Source organism: Acomys minous (genome assembly GCF_964271855.1).
Source record: "Acomys minous genome assembly, chromosome: 11".
NCBI lineage: Eukaryota > Metazoa > Chordata > Mammalia > Rodentia > Muridae > Acomys > Acomys minous.
In genome coordinates, this window is record NC_140492.1 from 48,207,768 (window position 1) to 48,232,753 (window position 24,986).

At 43.3% G+C, this 24,986-nt stretch overlaps 1 protein-coding gene across 1 annotated transcript in view; it reads left to right on the forward strand.

Moving 5' to 3' along the window:
• Nucleotides 1-24,986, forward strand: part of SIDT1 (SID1 transmembrane family member 1) — a 98,759-nt gene that overhangs the window by 41,099 nt on the left and 32,674 nt on the right. The window contains exons 4-11 of the mRNA XM_084801292.1: nt 331-376; nt 4,874-4,975; nt 5,573-5,656; nt 7,684-7,771; nt 9,469-9,540; nt 10,122-10,215; nt 19,088-19,131; nt 24,237-24,308. Of these exons, the coding sequence (XP_084657418.1) occupies nt 331-376; nt 4,874-4,975; nt 5,573-5,656; nt 7,684-7,771; nt 9,469-9,540; nt 10,122-10,215; nt 19,088-19,131; nt 24,237-24,308 (602 nt within the window). The remainder of the gene's footprint in view (nt 1-330; nt 377-4,873; nt 4,976-5,572; nt 5,657-7,683; nt 7,772-9,468; nt 9,541-10,121; nt 10,216-19,087; nt 19,132-24,236; nt 24,309-24,986) is intronic.

The following is a 24,986-nucleotide window of genomic DNA, read 5'->3' on the forward strand; positions in this document are numbered from 1 at the left end:
CCTCTCTCGCTTCCCACGTCTCATGATCAAGTTCGACTGATTATATGACTTGATTGTAATATCTTAAGTGTCCAAAAGCAAGAGCAACTATAAAACTAAACGAGATGTTTACATAGGCATGACCTCATGGCTATTTACTGATGTAAAGGCAATCTTCTTCCTCAATTTCTTCATTCTTTATTGTTAAAAACACTTTGAAGGTTATCAGATTGCAGAACCAAATGTCCTTTTAAAAGGCAAAGGCACTGGGTATCTAGTTTAAGTTGGCTCTTTTTAAGTAACTGCTTGCCAGCTCACTCTTTTCTCTTACTCTTCCCTCCTATTTCTCAGGACAAATGTTGCCTTTTACTTCACTGCCAGCCCCTCTCAACCTCAGGTAAGTGAAGGGCTTCAACAGATATCAAGAGCCCACCTGCTGGCGTTGCACACAAAAAACCAGGGATCACAGAGAGTGAAGTCAGGATGCATTACATGACATCCTTGCTCTTATACTGTGCATTCTTGGTTGTTTCCGGGATCTTGGACACAGCATTTAACATTACCACTTTTATTGGGATAAAATGAAAAACATATCTATTCTCAGTGTTCCTTGGTACATACGTCATTGAGTAAAATCATGTGTCTGTTTTGTCCCAAGGGATGTTAGGTGGTACTAGGTGCTGTGGGGAAGATGAGAAGAAGATTAACACAAACTCTAATTATAGACCTGGTGATTGAGATGGGGTTAGGGAGATATGGACGGGGGGAGGCTGACAGCAAACAGATATGCAAATGGTTGTTCTGAAAACATAAAAATAAGACAGATTTCCATTCCTGCCATAATATTGGCAGATTGAATTTGTGTCCCCTGTCAGTAAAAATTAATTAGCTATTTTTATGTGCTCCTCAATAAAAAATAACCACAAGCAGAATAGATACATGACACTTTGATATTTTTTTAAGGTTGCTTTTTTTTTTAAACGGCATTTCTAACTACCTTTTTTTTTTTCCTTCATGGTTTCTGAAAGAATCTATACTGTAACAAGTTCAAAATAGGTTTTTGGCCCTGTACAGTGGTTCACACCTTCATCCCACCACTTTAAACATCAAAACCAAGGCAAGAGAACTGTGAGTTAGAGCCCAGGGTGAGCTACATAGCAAGTTCCAAGCTAGCCTAAGCTACGTACCAAGGCATTGTCTTGAAACAGGAAGAAAAGACTGGTCTAGATGCCACAATACTCATCCTATGTTTATTGGAGGCTTTTGTATGCTTTTTCATGTAAATGGTTACTTGGCTTTTATTCTGACTATAGTAAAACTGGTGATTAAGTAGTCTGAATCTTGGTAAGTCTATTAAAATCACTAATGTGCTTGTAAATATTTAACTAGTTTGGGGTGGGACAAACCTTGATTTGTAGCTTCTGCTTATTCTTGTGGCATAAATCCCTTCACTGTGGCTTGTGAATGATTCCCCTGCAGGCTTTATGTCAGGCAGGGGGAAGGGGGCCAGGGGGAGGCAAGATTGAAAATCAGCTCAGCCCTATTTTATCGTAACCAATGATGAGCCAGGTCTTCTGGAGTCTGGCTCAGATCGTTTTACTTTAGCCATATTTAATCATGGCACAATTTAGGAAAAAGTACTCAGGTAACAGTTAACTCAGTCCCAAGTACATAGCAATTTAAGATATGTTCACGTTGAGATGCTTTACAAAGTCCATCTGGCTTCTTTCGTAAGACTGGAGACTGTTGACTCAGAGACAGTGCCCAAGATTCAGAGTCTAGGAAGTTTCACTGAGGTAAACATAGTGCAAGTGGGTGTCAGGGTTGTCCTGGCCCTTGGATAAGACAGACGTCACTTAGGCTGTTATAAAGCACAAGTGACATCACGGATGGGTTTTTATGGCCTGAGAGCAATGCTTAATTAAGATTTAGGGGGAGAGGGTCTGGGATAAATAAAAACAAAAATTCTGCGAGAGGAAGGGCAGAGCCTGTCTCATCAGAGAGCAAACTCCCACCTTTCCTGGCATTCGAGGAAGAGCAGCTGCGCACCTCATTCCATGGACAAGGTAAGCTGTGTGTCTAACTTTCCTGGCGTTTCCAGGGCTTATCTGTGTGCGCAAGACCTCTTTGTCCTCCACAGTGGCTGATTTCAAAGGGCCAACATGATGCCATTGGTGTTGTGGGGATGATGCACAGAGCTGTGCTCCCAAACCTGTGCAGATGAGCCCCCACTTTTGTTTGTAGTTCTGGAGATTGAACTCTGACCTTGCGTATGCTAAGCAGGTGCTCTAGCAGCTGAGCCACACAACAAAACTGGCCCACAGCAGAACTAAGACTTAAATTCTCTTTCTGTGGGTCATATTATATACGTCCTGATCCCCAACAGTGAGAAAGGCAGCAGGGCACAATGTGTTCATCTTAACAGTTATTAGCCATTTAAATCCAAGTGATGTTTAGGGGACCTGGGTGGGTGGCTCAGCAATTAAGAGCACTTGCTGCTCTTACGGAGGACCTGGATTTGGTCCCTAGTACCACATGGTGGCTCATAGCTGTATCTGAGTCTAATTCTAGAGGATTCAACGCCTTCTTCTGGCCTCCTAGGGCACTATACGCATGTGGTACAGAGACATAGATGCAGGCAAAGCATACACATAAAATACAAATAAAATTTTTCTGTCTGATCAAAACATATTTTGAGACAAGGGTATAAAACATTCCTTTGGAATTTGTAGTAATTTAGACATCAATAAGGCTGATAATAGTTATATATATTTATAAGTGCTCAAAAATCTTGGCTGCTTACAAAAACAACCCAGCTAGTAATATGTATTCATTGCTAATAAGAATACACTTGAGTTATAAAGTATAGCTGTCTTGAGAACCTCCCTGGGCCCTCCAGGGTCCTCCTATGGAATAACCCTATTTCATGTGTATTTGAACTATGCTACAAAATATAGTCACATAAGGCATGAAAAGAATTCTAAACAGGAATGTGAGTAGCATAGTTTAATTCTGAGAGTCTCTTTATGTTGAACTAGTTCTCAAAACAGCATTAGTGAAGAAGATATAGTAATATAAAATTAAATTTTAACTCTCTTGCCTCTTTTTTTATCATTAAAAAAGAGTTATAATCTTTTTATTTGGTTGGTTGTTTGGTTTTTTAAAATTTTATTAATTTATTCAGATTACAACTCAATTGTTATCCCATCACTTGTATCCTCCCATTCCTCCCTCCCTCCCGCTTTCACCTTTTTCCCCTCCCCTAGGTCTATGACCAAGGGGGACCTCCTCCCCCACTATATGGTCATAGGCAATTAAGTCTCATCTTGGTAGTCTGCTTATTATTTCTTTGAGTGTCACCAGGCCTCCCCACCAAAGGGAGGTGGTCAAATATGGAGCACCAGAGCTCATGTCAAAGTCAGTCCCCGCTCTCCACATAACTGTGGAGAATGTCCTGACATGGTATATACGTACTTATAATTGGGCACTAGCCCAAAAGGCATGTCCCACAAAAGTCTTCACTTACCAGGAGATTGGGATCGATGTGAGGACATCCTACTGAGACTCTAGGTAAGAGAAATATAGGAGATGGGGAAATAGAATGACCCAGAGGGTCCTAGAAACCTACAAGAAGAACATCATGATGGGTGGATCAGGGCCCAAGGGGGTCTGCTCAAACTATTGCACTAACCAAGGACAATACAATAGTAAACATCTTATCTCTTTTAAAAGCAATATGTTTAGGCCGAGTTGGGTAAGTTTTCATAAAACCTTAATCACAAATTTGATGTTTCTCATACAATTGCCACACATAAAATTATTGGGATAACCACCCCCTCCCATTTTTAAATGTTTTTAAAGTGTTTTAGGAGTTTATGTGGCCAGGCATGGTGGTGCATGCCTTTAATCCCAGCACTCTGGAGGCAGAGGCAGACAGATCACTGTGAGTTCGAAGCCAGCTTGGTCTACAAAGTGAGTCCAGGATGGCCAAGATAACACAGAGAAACCCTGTGTTGAAAAAAATAATGGGTTTGTATGTTTTTCCAGTGGATTCGTAACTAAGGTAGATCAATAGTGTCATCTCTTTTCTGTTAGTAATGCTGCATGTTTGTGGGTTAGGAGAAGACGTGGCTCAGAGATCAAGAGTGCACATCACCCTGGCTGCCTCACAGATGCCTGCAATTTACCTTATTCTGTCTTAAGGCACCCTCTTTTGGCCTTTGCAAACAGACGGACAGACAGACAGACAGACAGATACACACACACACATACATGCAGACACAGTCCACTGATACCTAAAAAATAAATTTACTCAAAACCATGAACATATTTCAAGGGTTCAATGTCAAACTTAGTCTTTTGATCTAAGTATCTTCTTAAGAATGTCTCAGTTAGGGAAAAGATTCTTTACCAAAAGGTGGTCAAAATTCTTGAGGAACGGCCGTATACGCTATTCAAGGGAGAGCTACACATTTCACAACCAGCACACACTATAAGCTGTGTGCCTCTGATTTTTAAAGGGGGTTGACAGCAGGATGCTTACGCAGGAAGTGGAGGAAAGTACAGTATACGTTAGTTGATAAGAAACAGCCACATCACAAAATGAAAAGGCCGCCTTGTATAAACGGCCACTCACCTTCGCTGCTGTCTTCCTCACGTCTGGCACGGAGCCCTGCACAGAGCAGTTCACTGCTCAGTATGTATGAGATGGATGTCTGATGGAAACAGTGGCCCGCCACTGAGCTTTGCACCTGAAATTCACGCATAATGGTGGCAAAAACAACCCCATGCATGTGGTTTGATTTTCTTTAACCATTTCCTAAGATTAATAAATCACCTCTCTCTCTCTCTCTCTCTCTCTCTCTCTCTCTCTCTCTCTCTTCCTCATTCTCAGTTTTTTCTATACAAATTTCCTGAAGACGTGGACTCTGTTATCATTAAAGTCGTATCCAAGCAGGTGTACCCTTGCTCAGTTGTCTCAGTTCAGAACATCATGGTGAGCCCTGATACCATCAGCCTCCCAGTGTGTAAGATTACAGTGGTCCTGAATAGATGGGGGGGTGAGGGTGGGAATGTTAACCAAAGACAGACAGACAGAGAGAGAGAGAGAGAGAGAGAGAGAGAGAGAGAGAGAGAGAGAGAGAGAGAGGTTATAATCTTTAAGACAATCTTTTTATAGTTCTCTTTAATATAGAATGACTAATGACTCTAGCATTTAGGTCAAAGTTCAAGAGTTTTGTTTGGTTGTTGGTTGGTTGGTTGGGTTTTGTTGTTTGTTTTTTACCATGTAGTTTCCCTGTGTGGTCCCAGCTGCCCTGGAACTCAGTCTGAAGATCAGGCTGGCCTCGAACTCAGAGATCTGCCTGCATCTGCCTCCAGAGTGTTGGGATTAGAGGTGTGTGCTACCACTGCCCTGCAAAGTTAAGTTTTAGGAGGACTATTTTATGACAGTTCCCAGAATCCTTGCCACGGTGTCTAGATTAGTAAGCTTCCCCTGGCCTGCAACCCAGGTGGCCCGACCCTGACACCTGCCTGTGGAGTAGCATCAGGTGACAGTACTGATGCCCTCCTTTTTGTCTGCTGTGTGCTTTAGTGCCCAGTGTACGATCTGGATGACAATGTGGAATTCAATGGTGTCTATCAGTCCATGACCAAAAAAGCTGCCATCACGCTCCAGGTGAGATGTTGCTTCTGAGGTCACACCTGTCATGACATCCAGCTGGTATTCACCCACTGGGCCAGTATCCAAAGGAGATGGCTGTCCCATGTGCACCTGGGATCTCTTTTCTCTCTGAATGGCTTAAAAACGAACAGTGTTCTGCCTGCAGTCAGGGCCTGGCTATATATCTGACAGATTGCTTTTTAGAGATAAGGCCAGGTAGTTCCAATTGACTCAGCAAAAGTGTGGCAATTTAGCGCAAAGTCTCTTACAGCCACAAAGCAATTGAATATATTGTAATAATTTCTACCAGTAACACTCAGCAAAAGTTGGATTCAACTCTGGACAGAATAATAGATTCAAAGGTATATGGCCCCTATTTGTGCAGCACTGCCCTTTTGGTATTTGTAGCTAAACTGTTACTCGAGTGGTATTTTACAGCAAAAATGTGCATATATTATGTCATCGTATTCCAAGAGACATTCTATCCCAGTCTTTGGGTTGGTATTTAAGAAATCTGCAACTTGATCTGTCTGTGTAGCATAAGGCAACATTGCTTGTTGATTGACAAACAAAGAACAGAGAGAAACTAACTATAATTTAGATATCAGACCTAAAATTTTTCTATCAGTCAAACTTCAGGTTTTGAACATCAAGGACTTGATACCCTAAATGTCTTGCTGTTTATGTTTATTTCTTCCTTAGCATACCAGAATTATATGATCCCCAAATTTTAAAAAGGGACAAAAAACCCGAACAAACAAATAACAGCAGTAGATGCTTTAATTTGCTTTCTAGTTCTGTATAAAACATCATGACCAAAAGCAACTTGGGGAGCGAAGGGTTTATTTGCCTTGTACCTCCACATCACAGTTCATCATGGAGGAAAGCAAAGGCAGGAACTCCAGGCAAGAACCTGGAGGCAGGAACTGAAACAGAGACCACAGGAGAACATAGAACGTTCCTTCCTGCCTTTCTTTCCAGGGCTCACTCAGCTTGCTCTTTTATACAGGCCAGGATTACCTACGCAGGGCACCATGCACAGTAGGGGGGTGGGGGTGGGGATGCTAGGGGGTGGGCGGGGCCTTCCCACATCAATCATTAGTCAAGAGAATGCGCCACAGACTTTCCTGCAGGGCAGCATTCTTCTCTCTTGGCCAGCATTCATCTCTCTTCCCAAGTTAATGAAGTGCAAAGCATAGCCCTACCTACCGTGTCCACCTTCAGTGTACATGACAGTAAATTATTCCTCCTCTTCTGGACTTGTACTTCAGTTTTGGACATGGTCTCAGTGAATTAAACACAACCTCAGAAATACGAGCATGACAGAAACGCCTGGGTTAAAGAACTGTAATGTGTGGCCATCTTGTCAACCCCACTTTCATGAGTGGGGATTAGCACTGAGCCAGGACTAAAGCAACACAGGGACAGCAGTCAGAGCTGGAGGCACAGCTCACTCCTCCTTACTACCTAAGGCCTTCGTCTGCCTGATTTGCATTATTATTATTATTTTTTATCTATTTACTGAATGATTTTAGACAAGCTACTTCTCATTAGATTTTAACATAAAACTGATTAATTGCTGGGTGTGTGCCTGTAAAGCCAGCATGCAAGGTGCTGAGGCAGCAGGAGCAAGAGTTCAAGACCAACCTGGGTTACATGGCAAGACCATCTCAAATATGTGTGTGCTTTTATGTACATGTATATACAAATATCATTTGTTAATCCAGGCCATCCATGTTACTGTTCACTGCATTTATTATAGTACTAAGTCCCCAAGTGGGCACAGATTTTGAAATTCTCCATGTACCTACTTATGCTAATTTCTTAGATGAAGTAATGCTCATGAATGGTCTAGAGTAGACCGTGAGAACGCGGCAGCCCTTTCTGGGAAATTAGAGAGCAGGGGTGAACTTTCCTTTTCTTCCTGCCTCCTCCTGCCCCCTCCCCCATGGGCTTTCTCCTCCTGCCCCCTCCCCCATGGGCTTTCTCCTCCTGGCTGTCTTTCTGACCTGCAAATCATGAGGTTGTTATGTCTTACACAGAAGAAGGATTTTCCAGACAAGCAGTTCTTCGTGGTTTTTGTGATAAAACCTGAAGACTACGCATGTGGGGGATCATTCTCCACCCAGGGTAAGATCCCCCCACCAGGGATACTTGGGAGGGAAGGAAAAGAAGCCAAAAGCTCATCTCTCCTTACTGAGGATCTAGCAGCAGCGACTTAACAAGACTAGAATTTGGATAAGAAAATAAAATGGAGGTAATCCTATATCTAAAGGTAGCTTTGCTGCTACAAAATGTCCTTTAGTACCTCCAGCTTTCTAACATAATATTTTAATTCTTTGAGCACTTTATACAATGTATTTTAATTACATTCAGCCCCCACTTCTACTCTTGGTCCACCCACCACTTCCAACTTCACATCCTCTTTATTATTTATTTTTTTCAATCATACACAGTCCAATTTGTAATGACTGTATATTCCTGGGTATAGGATCATCCTCTGGAGTACGGTCCATCTATGAGGGGCCACACTTTTTGAGAAAGCTGTCTTTCTGTCCTACAAAAGCCATCAGCTGTCGCTGGCTCCTCAGTTAGGAGTGGGGTCTCAGGCTCTCCCCTCAATACCAGAATGTTGATTGGATTGATTTTGTGCAGCTTTTCAAAAGGCTTATACCAGGTTGTATAAAGTGAGTTCACTTAGTTGGCACATACAAAGGAAACCTAGAGTTTTATCCCAGTTGCCAAAATCATACTTCACAAGACAGTAGAAAGGCCAAGTGTGCTGGGCAAGGTGGGGCACTCTTATGTTCCCAGCACTCAGAAAGGCAGAGGCAGGTGGATCTCAGTGAGTCCAAGGGCAGCCTGGTCTACAAAGTGAGTCCAGAACAGTCAAGGCTACACAGAGAAAAGAAAAAAAAGTTTTAGCCTGGCTTGGTAGCCCATGCCTGTAATCCAGCACTTGGGAGGCAGAGGCAGAAGCAGACAGACTGCTATGAGTTTGAAGCCAGCCTGGTTTACAAAATGAGTCCAAGACAGCCAAGTCTACACAGAGAAACCCTGTCTTGAGAAAAGAAAGAAAGAAAGAAGGAAAGGAAGAGCCAAGTGTGGTAACAAGGGGTTATATAAACTCTGAAGCATATGCAGATAGTTGTGTTGTCCAAAGAGTAGACTAGAGACCCCCCCTACCCATGGGCCATATGTCACTGACACAGAGGGTGTTTTCTGCTGAGTATAACATGGCTCCCTTGGTGTCAGATGACATTTCTGCTTGTGTGTGCTTTAATCTCTTAATTATGTAGCCCTACAGGCCTCCCAGTGTCTAATGTTCCTTGATAAACTCTAGGGCCTTTGATGACTATGTAAAGAAAAACATTTTCACTAGCTAGGAAAACGGCAAGCTAAGGAGGACATAGCTGTCTGTTTGGGGCATGTTTTTCTTCAGATGTCTATAGGCGTCAGGAGATCAAGTCTTTTACAGTGGAGAAGGAAGGCTGCTGTTCCACTTTACTTATGTCAGTTGGTTCTACCAAAGCATACCCAAGCAAAGGCCAATCTGAGAGTCTACACCCGAGGGACAGATGATGCGGTAGATGTTGGATTTTCCTCATATATTAGTTAGACTGGATTCTAGAGATTGTGTAATACCACTGTTCAGACTAGAGAACCAGAGCCTAATGCCTTGACCCTTTGTGCTTTGTGCCTTGTTTGTCTGCGTGTTGTCGCTTCTGGTTTTGTTTTTTTGTTTTGTTTTGTTTTGTTTGTTTTGGTTTGGTTTGGTTTGGTTTGGTTTGGTTTTTTGTTTTTGTTTTTGTTTTTGTTTTTGCCAGAAAATGAAAACCAGACCTGGAACCGACAACGATCAAAGAACCTGAAAGTGACCATCGTCCCATCCATCAAAGGTTGGTTTTGACTCTGGAGTGCGGTGAAGAGAGAGAGAGTCTTGTGTTGGGAGATCTATCTTGTAATTGAACACTAATGTCTCCCTCTCCAGGGGAGCCATCACGAGAATACTAAAGTATATTTAACTTAGAGAATGGAATAGATCTTTTTGAAGAGAGGCAGGCTGGGGTGCACGCGATTTGGTGGTAGAGTGTTTGCCTAACTTGTGTGAGGCCCAGCAGCATAGAAAGAGGGGGGGAGTGGAGGAATAAAGAGGGAGAAATAGAGAGAGGGAAGGGGGAAGGGAAAAGAAGAGGGGAGGGGAGGAGAAATACAGGGAAGGAGGCAAGGAGAAGAAGGAGGAGACTCAATTTTACAGTTGTATGCAGTGGTCTTTCCCCCACTTCCGTGGGCAGTCATCACTATGAAGCTGCTTGTGGGTAGCATTGTGGCAGCCTTCCAGAGTTCTGCATCTCCAGTGAAATTTCACAGGGATTTAAGGATGGATATGCTGGAAGCCGATCCTTTAAGGTGTGCTGTTCCCAATACAGCCCCTTTATTTCCAAGAACAAGCTGACTGATGCTATTTCTCTCTCCCCAGCATCTGTGTATGTGAAATCCAGTCTTTTCAGTGTATTCGTTTTCTTGTCCTTCTACTTGGGATGCCTGCTTGTTGTGTTTGTCCATCATGTGAGGTAGGTCCGTGGTTTCTTCATCCCCTTTGCCTTTGTGTGAGGCCTTAGGACATGGGCTTTGGAGCACACTGACTGGCCACCGACTGTGACAGCTGCCAAGCTGCTTGTCCTCCTGTTCCTGTCCTTCAAGGCTCTCATATGTGGAATGAAATAACTGCCTCGCATGCAGGATGAAGTCAGGGTCCCATATAACATGCTGATGGAGTTTTCATTGTGAAGCCACAATAAGGCAATTTGTCTGGGTTTATACCTGAGAACACTGGCTGTAATGTAAAGCCTGCAGACTGATGAGAAGCATCAGATTTCCCAGCATGGAGTCTGGAAAACAGGCCTCAGCATTCTGTCGAAAAGTAGACTTAATGACTAAAATAAATCTCGAGGTACAGTCCATACAGGAATGATGTGTTTTGATGTGTATTACCAGGTATACCCAGTTCCCAGTAAACTGTTCCTTCAGGAGGAAAAGGAGAGGTGACTATGCTGTAATTTGATGAAGGAAATTCCCCTGCCTAAGAACAGGGAGCCCCTGGTTTCAAACATATATAAATAAATAAATAAATGTATGTCTCTAACACTCAGCATCTCGCAGCAGGGCTGAGCTTTGAGAATTCTGTTTTTGTTACGCTGTTTCTGAGAAACAACTACAAAAGGACAGGCCAGCAGGAGGCTTACAATAAACAAATGATGTTTTCCTCTCTCCTTTTAAGCATGAAAAAAAAATTACAAAGCAAGCTATGAGGGCATTAGGCAAGATAGTCGGCCAACTGTAAGAGGAGCTCCTTGCTGCCTCCTTGGCACAGCAATCTCAATAGCAAAGGCCATGTCTCCCTTGAAAAATAACTTGCTTCTACACTCTCATTAAACTTTGGAGTTGAGATACTGCCTTCCAAACGGCCCACTCCCCACCTGGGGCATGCCTGTAATCCCAACACTCAGGAAGAGGAGGGGAGATTAGGAAGCTTAGAGTCTACACAAACTATCTAGAGAGTTCAAGGCCAGCCTGAGCTACAACATGGAGACCCTGTTTCAGAAAACCAAGGGCTAGGAACGTGACTCAGTGGTAAGTGCTTCCCCAGTGTGTGCAAGTATTAGGTCTGAACACAACAACAACAACAACAAAAAACTAATAAAAACAAGTCTGCCATGAGCCAAGCCTGGGTGCATGTAAGCACCAAAATATTGAGAATAATGCACTATAGGCCATTTGATAAAATGGAAATATATATTTAAAAAAGAGGCGGAAGAAAGATCTAATTACCCCTAAATCCATATCCAGAGAACTTAACAAATTTAGAATAGCTGCTGCACATCGGGGTAAGGTGCTCCCAGCAAATACGGACATTAAAATGAATTCATCTGCTTGATAGCAGACCAAGAGCTGATTGATAAACACAGAGGAAATACAGGGTTTGGAAAATCATTTGCAAATGTCACAGCTAACAGTATCTCAGGTTAAGAGTAATAGATGATATCGATAAAGCCAGGTCTAGTGGCACAAGCCTGTTCACAGCTACTTACTTGGGAGGCTGAGGAAGAAGACTGAAAGCTCAAGGCCTCCTGAGCTACAAAGTCGGTCTTAGCCTGGGCAACTTAGAGAGACCCTGCCTCAAAATGAAAAGTTGGAGGAGGAGGAGGAGGAAGAGGAGGAGGAGGAGGAGAGAGAAGGAGAAAGAGAAGGAGGAGGAGAAGGAGGAGGAGGAAGAGGAGGAGGAGGAAGAGAAGAAGAAGAAGAAGAAGAAGAAGAAGAAGAAGAAGAAGAAGAAGAAGAAGAAGAAGTTGTTGTTGTTGTTGCTATTGCTGTTGTTAGGCAATGGTCGTGCATGCCTCTGATCCCAGCACTCAGGAGGCAGGAGTAGGTAGATCTCTGTCAGCTCGAGGCCAGCCTGGTCTGCAGAGTGAGTTCCAGGACAGACTCCAGCTTCGGCCTAAAGAAAAACAAAGTCATCAGTGACTGCCAAGTAGCGGAGGGGAGTCTGACGAGGAATGGAGGGTTTGTGTGGCCTGAAGGTGCAGCTTCATAGACTACTAAGCCCTGAGGGGGAAAGTAATAAATATATAGTGGAGAAATATATAGTGGAAAACACACTGACCTGTGAACCAAAATAAACACCATCCCACCAAGGGGAAGGTGAGTGGCATGTGCTTCCAGATACGACGTCACCCTGAGAGAGACCCGCCAGCACTCCCTGCAGCTTCCTACAAATATATATGATGACTCTAATCATGTGGAAATGTCAGACACAAAGTTTGTCATAAAGGGAGCAAAAGGATATGCAAGGGATCTGATCAGAGGGGATGATTGACAGGGAGGGACCTCAGATTGGCTCTTGCACTAAAAGAAAAAAAAAAAAGTGCCATGAAGGATAGTTTTAGGTGAGTTGATGTTAGAGGACAAACAGTAGATAGAAAAGTCTATAATCCTCTGGGGAAAAAGGAGGACGATCTCAAGTTCAAGGCCAGCCTGGGCTACAGGGTGATTCAAGGCCAGCCCAGGCAATTTCAGGAGTCCCCTCCTCAAAACAAAAAGTGAACTGTGGGATGAGATATAACTCAGTGGCAGAGCACATGCTTAGCATGCATGAAGCACGCAGAAACACATTAAGTAAATGTGTATGTGAGCATTAGATATAAAGAATTTGTTTTTCACTCTATAGAAATACTGAAGATTAAAAAAAAAGTTACAACTTCAGATGACTTTCAAATGGCACAGAAAAAAGTTAATATACCTGCAGATGGATACATCTATATATTAATATACATGTAGATGACCAAGTGTTATAAATTAACATACATGTAGATGAATACATGCTGTACATTTGGGGAAAGAGAGCTGAGAGACCGAGCTAAAGCCAGGCTCACTAGTGTAGATACTAGAGTGGCAGAGGCGGGAGGATTGTGAGTTTCAGGACGTCTGGGTGAGATCCTCTGTGAGAAGAAAGAAAGAAAGATGTGAGAGGGAGTCAGGGAGGGAAGACGGGAAAAGGAGGAAAAGAGGAAGGGATGGAGAAAAGGAAAGAGAGACAGACAGACAGACAGAATATCTGGGTAAAGGTTGTATTGATAGATATTCTCTATCCTATTTTTCTACTCATCCTTGAAACACCTCTGTAAATTTAAAATACAAAGTTAAAGCCGAAGGTGGACATGGTGCTGCTCCAGGGCTCAGCCCGCAGGAGTTGCAGGCAGAAGGATAAGGAGTTCAAAGTCACTCATCCTGGCCTACTTAGCGAATTTGAGGCTAAATGAGCAACACAGGATCCAGACTTTAAAAAAAAAAGAAAGAAAGAAAAAGAAATGTTGAAAACAAAAGTTTAGGATGCAGGCAAATATCACACCTAGAGAGTATATACATGAAGGAGTTCCCAGCTTGCTATAACAAGCTACGGTTGTTAATGTGTTAAATATATCTGTGTATCTGCTATGTGCCTGACAGTGTGCTGGAGCCTTCACAGGGCTTGACTCATCTGATGCCCTGAGCCACCATTGTTGTGGGAAACTGTAACTGTCACTCTATGGAAGGTTAAGGGAACCGAAGCAGCAAGGGATTAAGCAATTTGATCAAGGACTCACACGCAGTACCTGAAGGAGCTGGGATCTGAACTTGTGCAGCCGGGCTCTGGAGCCTAAAATCTTCAACAGGCTTGACCAAAGCAAGTCTTGAGTGGTGATGTTGTGAGGTGTTCACCAGAGAAGACTGCTCGGACATGGGTCTAAGCCAATAGAAAGTCTTTATTAGCTTGCAACTACACTGGGTGTTTGGAACCCCGGTGTAACACTGAGTCTTTGTCAGGGAGAGCTTTTAAGCACCAAAAAAACCCAAAACAAAACAAAACAAAAAACAAACCACCTGCAATGTTTTGGGTTGACATACTTCATTTAACAAGAACAATTAGCCAGAAATTCAACTAAAAAAGCTTTAAAAAAAAAAAAAAAAGCAAGATTAGTATGTTTTGAGACTTTTCCAGAATTAAATAGGCTTTGATGGATTAGGGCTTTGTTTTCACCACTGGCTGGTGGTGCTAAGTGCTGAGTTTTACATACTGAATGGTATTTCCATCATGGAGTCAGTTGTGCTAAGGTCTGGGGCCCTGGTACAGTAGAAGCCTGTGGGGAATGACAGTCCTGAACCAATGAAGTGTGACCATCAGCCTATACCTCAGCAAGGCTGATTGCACTGGTGGGGGAGGGGCACTAAAAGTTTCCAATTTTGCCCTGGATGAACTGCAGTGTCACAGTAAAGAGTGGGTCCCCTTGCTCTTAGCAAGACTCTTCCTATATTTTAGGTTAAGAAAACAGAATTATATCTCTTCAGTCAGCCAAGATGCACCATCAACACCCAAACAGACAAAAACTTAGCTAATGGCTAGCTATTTGTCACAGTCTCTAAAGCTGTTATTCCACAGCTGAGGTGAGCAGTGTCTTTGAAAGCTGTGCTCAGACTCCGCTGAAAGTTTGCTGCAGATGACTTCACTACAGACAAGTGCACAAGCACAGCCTCTTCCCATATATAGACAAACCGAAATAGAAATCCAGAGACATAGAACCATTCGGCATTCTAAATAGGGGACCCGACTGAGGAAAGATGCTAATACAAGAGCTTTTCCTTCATTGAACTGAGTGAAACAAAGCTCTGCCCACAGCTGTACGAAGCTCTCGCAGCCTAATGCCATTGGTTTGATGGGTCCTTATATGTTATTAATACACCTGTGTGGTTTTGTGGTCCTTGCTATGAGATCATGATAATAAACACTTGTGAGAGACGTGGCCCAGATCTTGAGGAGCCGAGAGCTTTCCCAAGCATCTTCCTGCTGTCCTGTCATACAAATGCCATTGGCTTCCCACTCCAGGGACCATCTCAGCCTGCGTTAGTAACCCTACAGTGGGTGTGCAGGCGTAGAGTCAAGCATTGGCTGTGTTCTCTTCTTTTCAGTCACCCTGCCACACATTAAGACCAACTGCCCAGATCTAGGCACTTATTCTTATCTTTGATTCTTTTATGCATTACCATGTTGTCACTTTTTAAAAAGATCACCATGAGCCGGGCAGTGGTGGCATATGCCTTTAATCCCAGCACTCGGGAGGCAGAGGCAGGCGGATCACTGTGAGTTCGAGGCCAGCCTGGTCTAAAAAGAGAGTAGACCAGGACAACCAAGGCTACACTGAGAAACCCTGTCTCAAAAAAACCAAAAACAACAACAAAAACAAACAAACAAACAAAAATCACCATGTACAGCATACATCACTCTAATGGTTCTGTTTGGGTTTGTATCTCCAAATGGTGCAGTTAGAAAAATGGCTTCCTTGAGAAACAGAAACCATCAATTCATTTCTTTCTTTTTGTTTGTTTGTTTTTGTTTTTGTTTTTGTTTTTCGAGACTAGGATTTCTCTATATAGCCTTAGCTGTCCTGGACTCACTTTGTAGACCAGGCTTGCCTTGAACTCGCCGAGAGCCTCCTGTGTCTGCCTCCCGCGCTGGGATTACAGGCATGTGCCACCACACCCGGCTCATTTCTTTGAGAGTAGAAAATTCAAAGACTTTTAGTATCATCACAGCTGGGCTCAGAAATCTCAGCTGGATGTGGTTACAAAGTGTAACCTCCTGGCAGGTCCAAGAAACTGGTAATCCTAAAACGGCCTCAGGGATACTTGGTCCCTCATACTTCAGCCTGGGATCTTGGACTCTCAGAGAGAACAGACGAGTGCAAGCCTCAAGCTAAAGGCTTCTCCTTTATCTACTGGAGGACAAATGAGTCATGAGACTCTTGCTGGGTTTTCTTGGGCTGACAGTGGTTAAAATATTGGCGCTGAGATTTCTAATATAGTTGAAAGCCTAGGCCTTTTGCTGGGGCAGCCTTCCAGCTAGTGTCTTAGTTTATTTAACCCGACTAGTCAGTCCATCACCGTGACCCGCCACGTGGCTAGCTCTGGTCCGCATCTGTTTCCTTCCGAGGTGTCCTCTTCAGTTCTCCGGCTTCAGCTTGCCTCTCCCTGTGTGATGTCACTCTCCTTACCTGGGAGTTCCACCCTCATACTTCCTACCCTAGATATTGGCCAACAGCTCTTTATTATAACCAATCAGAAGCAAGACCACACCCACTACATCTCTTACATTGCTTTTAGGTATCGGGGCTGCCAGATGTTCCTGGTTTTGAGCACCATCAAATTTGATCAGAAAGACCTTCCCCCACAGTGTTCTTTTCTGGATGGGACAGTCAGACTGACTCTTAACTGTTTCCTTAGTGATATGCTTTTTCACGAAACAAATACTTAGTTGTCATCTTCAACATCTCCAGCCCTAGCCTAGAGATTGATGAAAAACAAAGCAAAACAAAACAACAACAAAAAGCCTACATCTTTACTGTACTACAGCCTCGACTACAGAGGGAAGAAACAAAGAAAAGCATTCTGGGTAGTGGCCAGGGAAGAATGGGAGAATGGTTAGTGGGACATCCCACCCCCAGCACCGCCGCCGCTTTGGATTTGATTTCATTAGCAAAGAGAGCTGTTTGGAACCACAGCTATCCAGCTATGTCAGGATCTAGTGGGGACAGTGACGTTGCATGGAACAAGAGCAAAGGCCCTGAGGCAGGGTAAATTTGGTGTCTCAGGAAGGGGGGCGGCAAGAGATTTGAAGAGAAGTCCTTTCACAGAAGATGCAGGTTACAACTTCTGGGATGGTCATCTGAAGACAAGTAAAACCATGGGCACTTCCGGCCAGCTGCCCTTTCTGCTCCTCCCCTCCAATCTCACCTCAAAAACAAAACAAAATTTCATGTTGAAATGAGAAGCTAATTCACACGTTGATTTGATTGACAGTGCCAAATGGCTTCTTTGAGATAAAATTCATAAACCATCAACTCATCCTTCAAAGTGCTCAGTTCGGGGGTGTTGGCTCACAGCTGCGCAATCATCCTCGCCGAATCGTGCAATTCAGAATCTTCTCATCACAGCGCAATGAGACCACACAGATACGAAAGCAGTTTCATTCTATACAACAGCAATGAACAGCCTGAAAGAAAAAAAAAAATAGTGCCATTTACAAAAGCATCCAAAGGAATAAAATTCTAAGGAGCACAGTTTAAAAATTAAGTGTAGGAGTTTGTGTGCTGAACATTGTAAACCATCTCTAACAAAATTAGAGAATGATTTCATTTATATATATATAAAAAAAAACCATTTATGGAGTTTGCACGTTCATAGGTTGGCCTACTGTCTGTAGACAGTGTAATAGACAGAATAATGACCATGAAGGGATATCCTGTCTTAATCCTCAGAATCTGTGTGAATATTACTTTGCATGGCAAAGAGAATTGTACAGTTATAAGTTGTGAACAAGATCTTGAATTATCCACATAGGCCTAATAGAATCACAAGGGTCTGATGAGGAGGCTGGAGAGATGACTCAGAGGTTAAGAGGCAGGCTTACATCTCTTCCAGAGGACCAGGTTTAGGAGGCTTACAATTGCCTATAATGGATGCCCTCTGCTGGCCTCCATGTGCACTGCACACGTGCACATATATCTACACACAGACAAACACACACAGTCATAAATTTAAAAATTAAAAAAAAAATTTTAAGTGAGTAAAGGAAAAGCCAGGCTTAGTGGTGCACGCCTTTAATCTCACCACTTGGGAGGCAGAGGTAGGTGGATTGCTGTGAGTTCAAGGCCAGCCTAGTCTACAAAGTAAGTCCAGGACAACCAAAGCTATACAGAGAAACCCTGTCTCCAAAAAAAAAAAAAAAAGAAAGAAAAGAAAAGAAAAAATAAAAAAAGAAAAAGTGGGTAAAAGATTTAAACAGTTACTTCTCGGAGCACACATGTGGATGCTTAGCAAACACTGAGCAGATGCTCATTAGGCCTTTGGGAAATGCAAATCAAATCTTCAGTGAAGTGTCAAACTCTAAAAGTCAGACATAATAAAAAAATTTTTAAATAGAAAGTGAGACTTGTCAGAGCTGTGGGAAAATGGGGCTCCTGGACTTGGCTGGTGGGAGTGTAAAACAGGGCTTGCTATGAGGTCCCCGTGGACAGCAGTAAGATGCAGAGTGGCCTCGTGCCTACTAGTTCACTTCTAGTCATATTCCCTAGAGACATGAAGCTAGATCTATAGGAATTAGAGCACAAATGGTCACAGCAGTGTCATTTTAATATACACCAATCATAAACAAGTACTCACAAAAGGAAGATTAAATGAAATGCAGTACACACACTGGAATGTTATGCAACCATAAAAATATTAACAGGCGGATGTAACAAGTACAACATGTATTGGCCTTGAAAGTATTATGCTATATCAAAGAAGCCAGTCCAAAAAAAAAAAAAGGCTCATCTGCACCATGATTTCATTCATATAAACTGTCCAGAAGAGGTAAATTTACAAAGATGGAAAGCAGATTGGTGATTACCAAAGGCTGGGGAGAAGGGAGAAGGAAGAGTAATTGCTAACGGATTCACAGCTTCTTTGGAGGGGGGTCCATGAAAATGTTCTAAAATTAGATAGTGGTGACAGATGCACCAGTGTCTGAATAGATTAAAACACATTGCATTGTGTACTCTAAAAGGCACATGTTATGATGTAAGTTTACGTCTGAAATGCCTGAATGTTACTACATAATGTACATGTGAGAGAATAGAATTACTAGATCATATGATAGTCTGTGTCTGGCTCTCTGGGGAATTGCCAACTTGTCTTCCAAAGGGGCTATGCCATTTTAAATCCCTACCAGTAATTTCTCCAAGGGCCTTTTAAAGAAATCCTAAAAGACAAATCGTCCACAGAGGGTAAAGGAAACTAATGCAAAATGCTGACTCTGAAGAGAATGTGTACATGTGTACATACGTATGCATTTGTATGTATGCTCGCTTGCAGGTTTCAGAGAAAGTCCATCGATGGAAGCTTTGGATCCAGTGATGGTAAGAGAACTCCTTGGTTAATTACTAATCCCAAATGATGTTGCATGGTGTGGCCATTTCCTTTTTGTCTCCCTTCTTTTCTCTCCTTTGATTCTTATCCCAGACTCCTCTTATGCACAGAGCTTCTACAGAAGGCAGAGCTAGTGAGAAACCATTTTATAGTTGGTAACTATTGAGCTATGGAGCCCACCCAAAGCATCCATACCCAGAATGCCCTTTCATCATTCATAGAGCACTTGGCAAGCACCCATCTCTTTTAGACGTTGTCTCTGCGCTGGGATATAACTGCTGGCACCTGTTCGGATGCCAAAGCTGAATTGGGAATGGCAGCAAGAGTGTGTTATGTCAGCTTTTATGCAGCGTGTTTTTCCCAAATTGAGATAAAAGCTTTGTGTGCTTGTTTGTTTAAGCATCTAGAAAACCAAAACATTTAAGACTAGCAAGCATAATAAGAAATGTAATTGAGGAATCCAGAGAAATACATTTCCGACCCACTCTGAGAATTCCCACAAAAAGATTTCAGTTGTTTGATATTTTTGTTAAAACTTAAAACTTCAAGCCCGGAGTGGTGGCGCACACCTGTAATCCCAGCACTCTGGTAGGCAGAGGCAGGTCGATCTCTGTGAGTTCGAGGCCAGCCTGGTCTACAAGTGAGTCCAGGACAGCCAGGGTTACAACAGAGAAACCCTGTCTCAAAAAAAACCAACAAAACAAAACAAACAAACAAACAAAATCTTAAAACTTCAATAAAATTGTTTAACTATTTTTTTAACTGAAAAACTTCAAATGTGCTCAGTTTGAGAAAGCCCAGATCACCATAAACTCCTACAATGTTTGGGAAGGGGTGAAAGTTGAAGGAAAGTGGGAAGTTTGGGAAGTCTGGGAAAGGAGTGAAAGTGAAATGGCGCAGGGGGAGAATGGATTCAGATGTAGCCTTTGTTCAGTTCTGTGTTTTCCCCACTTGAGTCCACAGAATCCTAGGACCCTCCCAACTCCACCTTCACCCAGCAGGACCTTCTCCCTTGGCTGGGAGGCTCAATGGTGTTTACATTTGCCTTCCTTAAGAGACAGCTTGTCTCCTTCCCCAGCAACCCAGGCACTTTGTTTTGATAAACATTCAATAGCCAATATAAAACACCTGCTCTCGGAGCTTTAAAATACTAAGCTTTGCTTCCACTGTTTTTTGTAAAATGTTTCGGTCCCTTTGCCTGGAGCTCATCTTTTTTACCACATTCCCCAGGTTTTGCTAATAGCTATATATGTGTGTGTGTGTGTGTGTGTGTGTGTGTGTGTGTGTGTGTGTGTGTGTGTACATATATAATAAGTTATATAATATAATTGGGCCCTTTAGAACTTGGGCATAAATCCAGTAGGTTAGATTCCACTAAGTGCCCTCTGAATGGAAGCTCTGTTGTTTCCTCCCATGTATAAATGATGTAATTTTGTGGTTACTATAATTAGAGGAGTTCCGGGTTCAGAAGGGTCCCTTAAACTTCAAAACACTCATCAACAGGGCTCAGGCTTGAACCAGATCATTGTTGAAAGTCAGGTGCACTGAAAATAGCTTAGAGCTATAGGTGCCCTTCAGACGACAGACAAGAATGAGAAACCCCAAGGAATGAAGGTGTATTCACTGTGTTCATGTGGATCTGCGTAGCAGGGGCAATCGCTGTAGAATATACCTCGGACCAACTTGTATACCAAAAGCTACTGTGCCTGAAAATTGAGGGAGGGTAGCTATTAAATATGAAAAATGACAGGGGCTGGAGAGATGGCTCATGGGTTAAGAGCACTGACTGCTCTTCCAGAGGTTCTGAGTTCAATTCCCAGCAACCACATGACGGGTTACATCCATCTGTAATGTGATCTGATGTCCTCTTCTGGCCTGCAGGTGTACATGTAGGCAGAGCCCTGTATATGTAATAATATAATAAATCTTTTTTTAGAAAAAGAAAGAAAAATGAGATGCCAGGCAACAGATATGATATGGAGAAGTTTATTATAGGAGCATGGGAGAGCAGGAAAGGGGGAGGGGGTACCCCAAAGAGAAAGGGGGAAGAGAGACTGAGACAGCATGAGAGAAGAAGAGAGAGAGGAGGAAGAGAGAAGCAAGAGAGGTAAGAGAAGAGCAAGAAAGGGAGACGAGGTGGGTTTGCCTTTTTTTTATATCCTGAGCAGCTGGCACACCTAGTGGCAGGCAGATGATGATGTCATAGGTTGCTAGGAAGACTGGGGCCAGTATGCTAACAGTAGCTTTCACAGTACACGGAGTATAGTGCTCTGGTCTGTGTCTCTGCCAGCCTCTGCACTCTCTGTTTTACTCTGGTGGATACTGGGGAGATGGGTCAAGGCTCACATCCTCATTTGGCAATATTTAGTGGGAAGAGCCCACCAGTTTCTTTTCATGTCCTCTTGTAGAGTGTATCATGTCCTTCTTGTTAAATAAGCCACTATACAGAGGTAGTTTCATGGCTGGTGGGGTGGGGAGTACCTCAGTTGGCAGAGTGCCATGCTAGCTTACTCCAAGCCCGGGATTAAACCCTCAGCACCACCGAAGCTGCTTGAATTGGTGCTGCCTGTAATTAGGAGGTGGAGGCAGGAGGCTCAGAAGTCTTCTAGACCATTCTCTGCACTACATAGTGACTTGAAGACCAGCCTGCGGTGTATGAGATCCTGCCTGTCTTGAAAAGGGGAACAAGTCAAGTAAATGCACTTTTAGAAGTTAATACTAAGCTCTCTCTAAGGCTGTAATTTTTCTCAATATCAACACTATTGACATTACAAGAGCCATAATTTGCTGATATTCAGGATACTCCATATAGTGTTGGGCTAAAGTATGCATTCTCCTTGTGGCTATTAAAAGTGTCTTGGCCAGACGTGACCAGATATCTTCTTGGGGTAAAACTGGAAAATCACCAACTTATGTGCACGAGCTGCTGGGTACAAGGGTTTTCTTCAGTTCAGAAAGTAGAAAACGGGTATGCTTGCCACAAAGGGCTTTGAACTAGGGAAGAGATGAGGAGCCTTTGTGCGCAGAGAAGCTACAGGCAAAGCTGGCACCATCTCCAGTGTCCCATGACCGTGAGCCAAGTCCGAACCTACCAAAACAAGAACAGAAGAACCCGCTATAGAGCTAAGCCAGTGGTACCAGGCAGGAGAAAGAGCCAGAGAAGAGTGTGCTAGCACGAGACACTCACAGGAGGAACCTCCAGAAGAAAATGAAACTATAGAAATGTCTTTCTCTCCCATCACCAAGACCAGGTGTCTGTGAGAAGCAAGAATTAATGGCGCTCAAAGCAACAGGAAGTGCTCCGAGGGCTGCGCTCAAAGCAAATGCCAGAAGCAGGTTCTCAAAGGGCAAGAAATCCCATGAGACCTGACATGTTGTGCTGTTCACTCACTGGGAAGCTGGACACTTTGCTTGCACGTGGTCACTATTTTGCTATGTGTGTTTATGTGTGTCTGCATACACATACATATATGTACATGCTACACATCTTAAGCATATATAATAAAAATAAATTTTGCAAAGAGAAGGCTGGTCTTAGCAGATAGCAGGACAATGAGTGACTCTCTATCCATTGTCTGGCTGGCTGAGGAAGCTACTTGGTCTCTTTATTTCATCATCTTTAAAATGGTGCTAGTAATAACCAGCACCCCTTGGGGCTGCTGGAACGTGAAGACGATGTGATGCTCCAACATTCTCTTCAGTCTGAAGGAACGGTGGCATCAGTCATGGCAATCGAAGCTTCTGGTGGCTCTGCTGATAGCAGTGCTTTGGGTCAGCAGGAGCAGCAGCCAAAGTCTATGTCGTGATGAAGCCGGAACTGACCCAAGTCAAAAGGAGACAGTCACGCGTCTTCGTGCAGCATTCTCCGTGCTCCAAACGTGATTCTTAATGTATAAGAGTCTAAAGCTGGGCTGCGTGTATAGCTCAGTGATAGTGCTTGCCTATCTTGTGCAAGCCCTAGATTTGGTCCCCAATACACACCCATACACACCTCACACGGTGTGCCTAGAGACACATTGCTCTCAGTCTCTCTGCTTTGAACTCTGGTGTAAAAGTGTGCGTGTTGTTGATGCCAGGTTGTGTACTTAAGGCTTAGCCCAAGGAAGCCCCGAGACCCGAGTTCTCTAAGTAATAAATATGTCAAGCCCAGTAACAATGCCAGGAAGTATGCTTTCTGATGTTCAACACCTACATCCTGCGGGCCCTGGGTGCAGCCTCGCCTTCCGAGAACACTGCATTAGCGCCAAGTCTCGATGACCAGCTGAGGCAGATCTTAGTGAATTTACCAAAGACAGAAAGGAAAATGAGCCGCTTAGGCCATCAGGTTTGTCTCTTGTCCGAATTTGCCACTTACTTATTTTCTCCTGTTGAGGAACTCAATGGGGACACAGTCGCCTTGAAAAATTAAAAACACAGAATGAAGCCTAGAAAGTTGGCTTTTAAAAGCTATGACTTTCTGAAGACTCGTCAATGGAACAAAAATCTGAAAATGGGATGAAGAGAGTTGACTGTGACTAGGGAGTATTCAGAGCATCTGTGTGTGTGTGTGTGTGTGTGTGTGTGTGTGTGTGTGTGTGTGTGTGTGTGTGTTTTTAACCTATGTGGCACACTGTAGCTTTTTATGTAACAATGGATTACAGTTCCAGGAAAAAAAAAAAGCACTGAAATATGCCGTGGACCATCTCAGTTGGAGTCTGTGTGACAGAAATATCCTGAGAGCAAAGATGTTTGTGAATATTAGGTCTGTCTGCTGAAAAAAACTTTCCTACATTTATTAGACACTGCCAAGTTGTTGAGTGTAGCTGAGTGGTAGAAAAACTGCATGAGCTATAAAAGGCCCTGGATTCAATTCTCAAAATCATATAGAAATGGGAGAGGGGGGGCTGGGAGGGGGGAGGACACTGTGATACAGAAAGGGGCAGCGGGCTAGATTTGGCCCTGAGAAACCACAGTGATGATTCCTGTATCAAAGTGGAAAGAGAATCAAATTTCAAGATGGCTGCTGAGTGGCTCAGCCACTTCAAGTCTCGTTGTCTTACTTCGGCTGCTGAGCACAAGCATTTCCCTCCCACTTTGTTTTGTTTTGTCCCTGCAGGCTCTGGAAATATGACCTTGTCACATCCCATCGCTGCCAGTACACCGGAAGGGAGCAATTATGGAGCAATAGGTACTTCCTACAATGGGTCCTTTGGTAGAGCTCTTTCTTTATTCCACAGAGACTAGCGAGCGCAAAGGCTACTCCAGCCACTAATGGCTGCGAGCGTGGGTAAGCCAGCCAGCCCCCTGAAGCTGCTCTTTGATGGAAGAGATGAACTGGTTGGATAATCTGAATCGTTGCTTCCGGTGTTCTCTGTGGTTCTGCCGTTCTGTTTCTCGGATTTGCTAGTTGCACTTGAGCAGAACCCACTACAGTGGCTGCCATCAACTTTGAAGACTGTAAAATTTGGGACTGCAAAATTGGCACAGTTTTTAATCACATCAAACTTTCTTACTACATTTTTATTTATTCCATTTGGGGGGGCGGAGCATGTAAATACTGGTGGCTGGAAGATAACTTGCAGTTGATTGTGTCCTTCCGCCACATGGGTCCCAGAGACGAACAGGTGTAGCCCAAGCACCTTTGACCCACTGAGCCATCTTGCTAGCCCCTGGGTACTTAAACATTTTATCTATCTGTCTATCTATCTATCTATCTATCTATCTATCTATCTATCTATCTATCTATCATCTATCTGTCATCTATTTATTTATAGTATGTACACATGCCATGTGTGTACAGGTGCACGTGTGCCGAGGTCAGAGGACAATTCTTCTAAGTCAGGTCTCTCCTATGACTCTGCGGGAT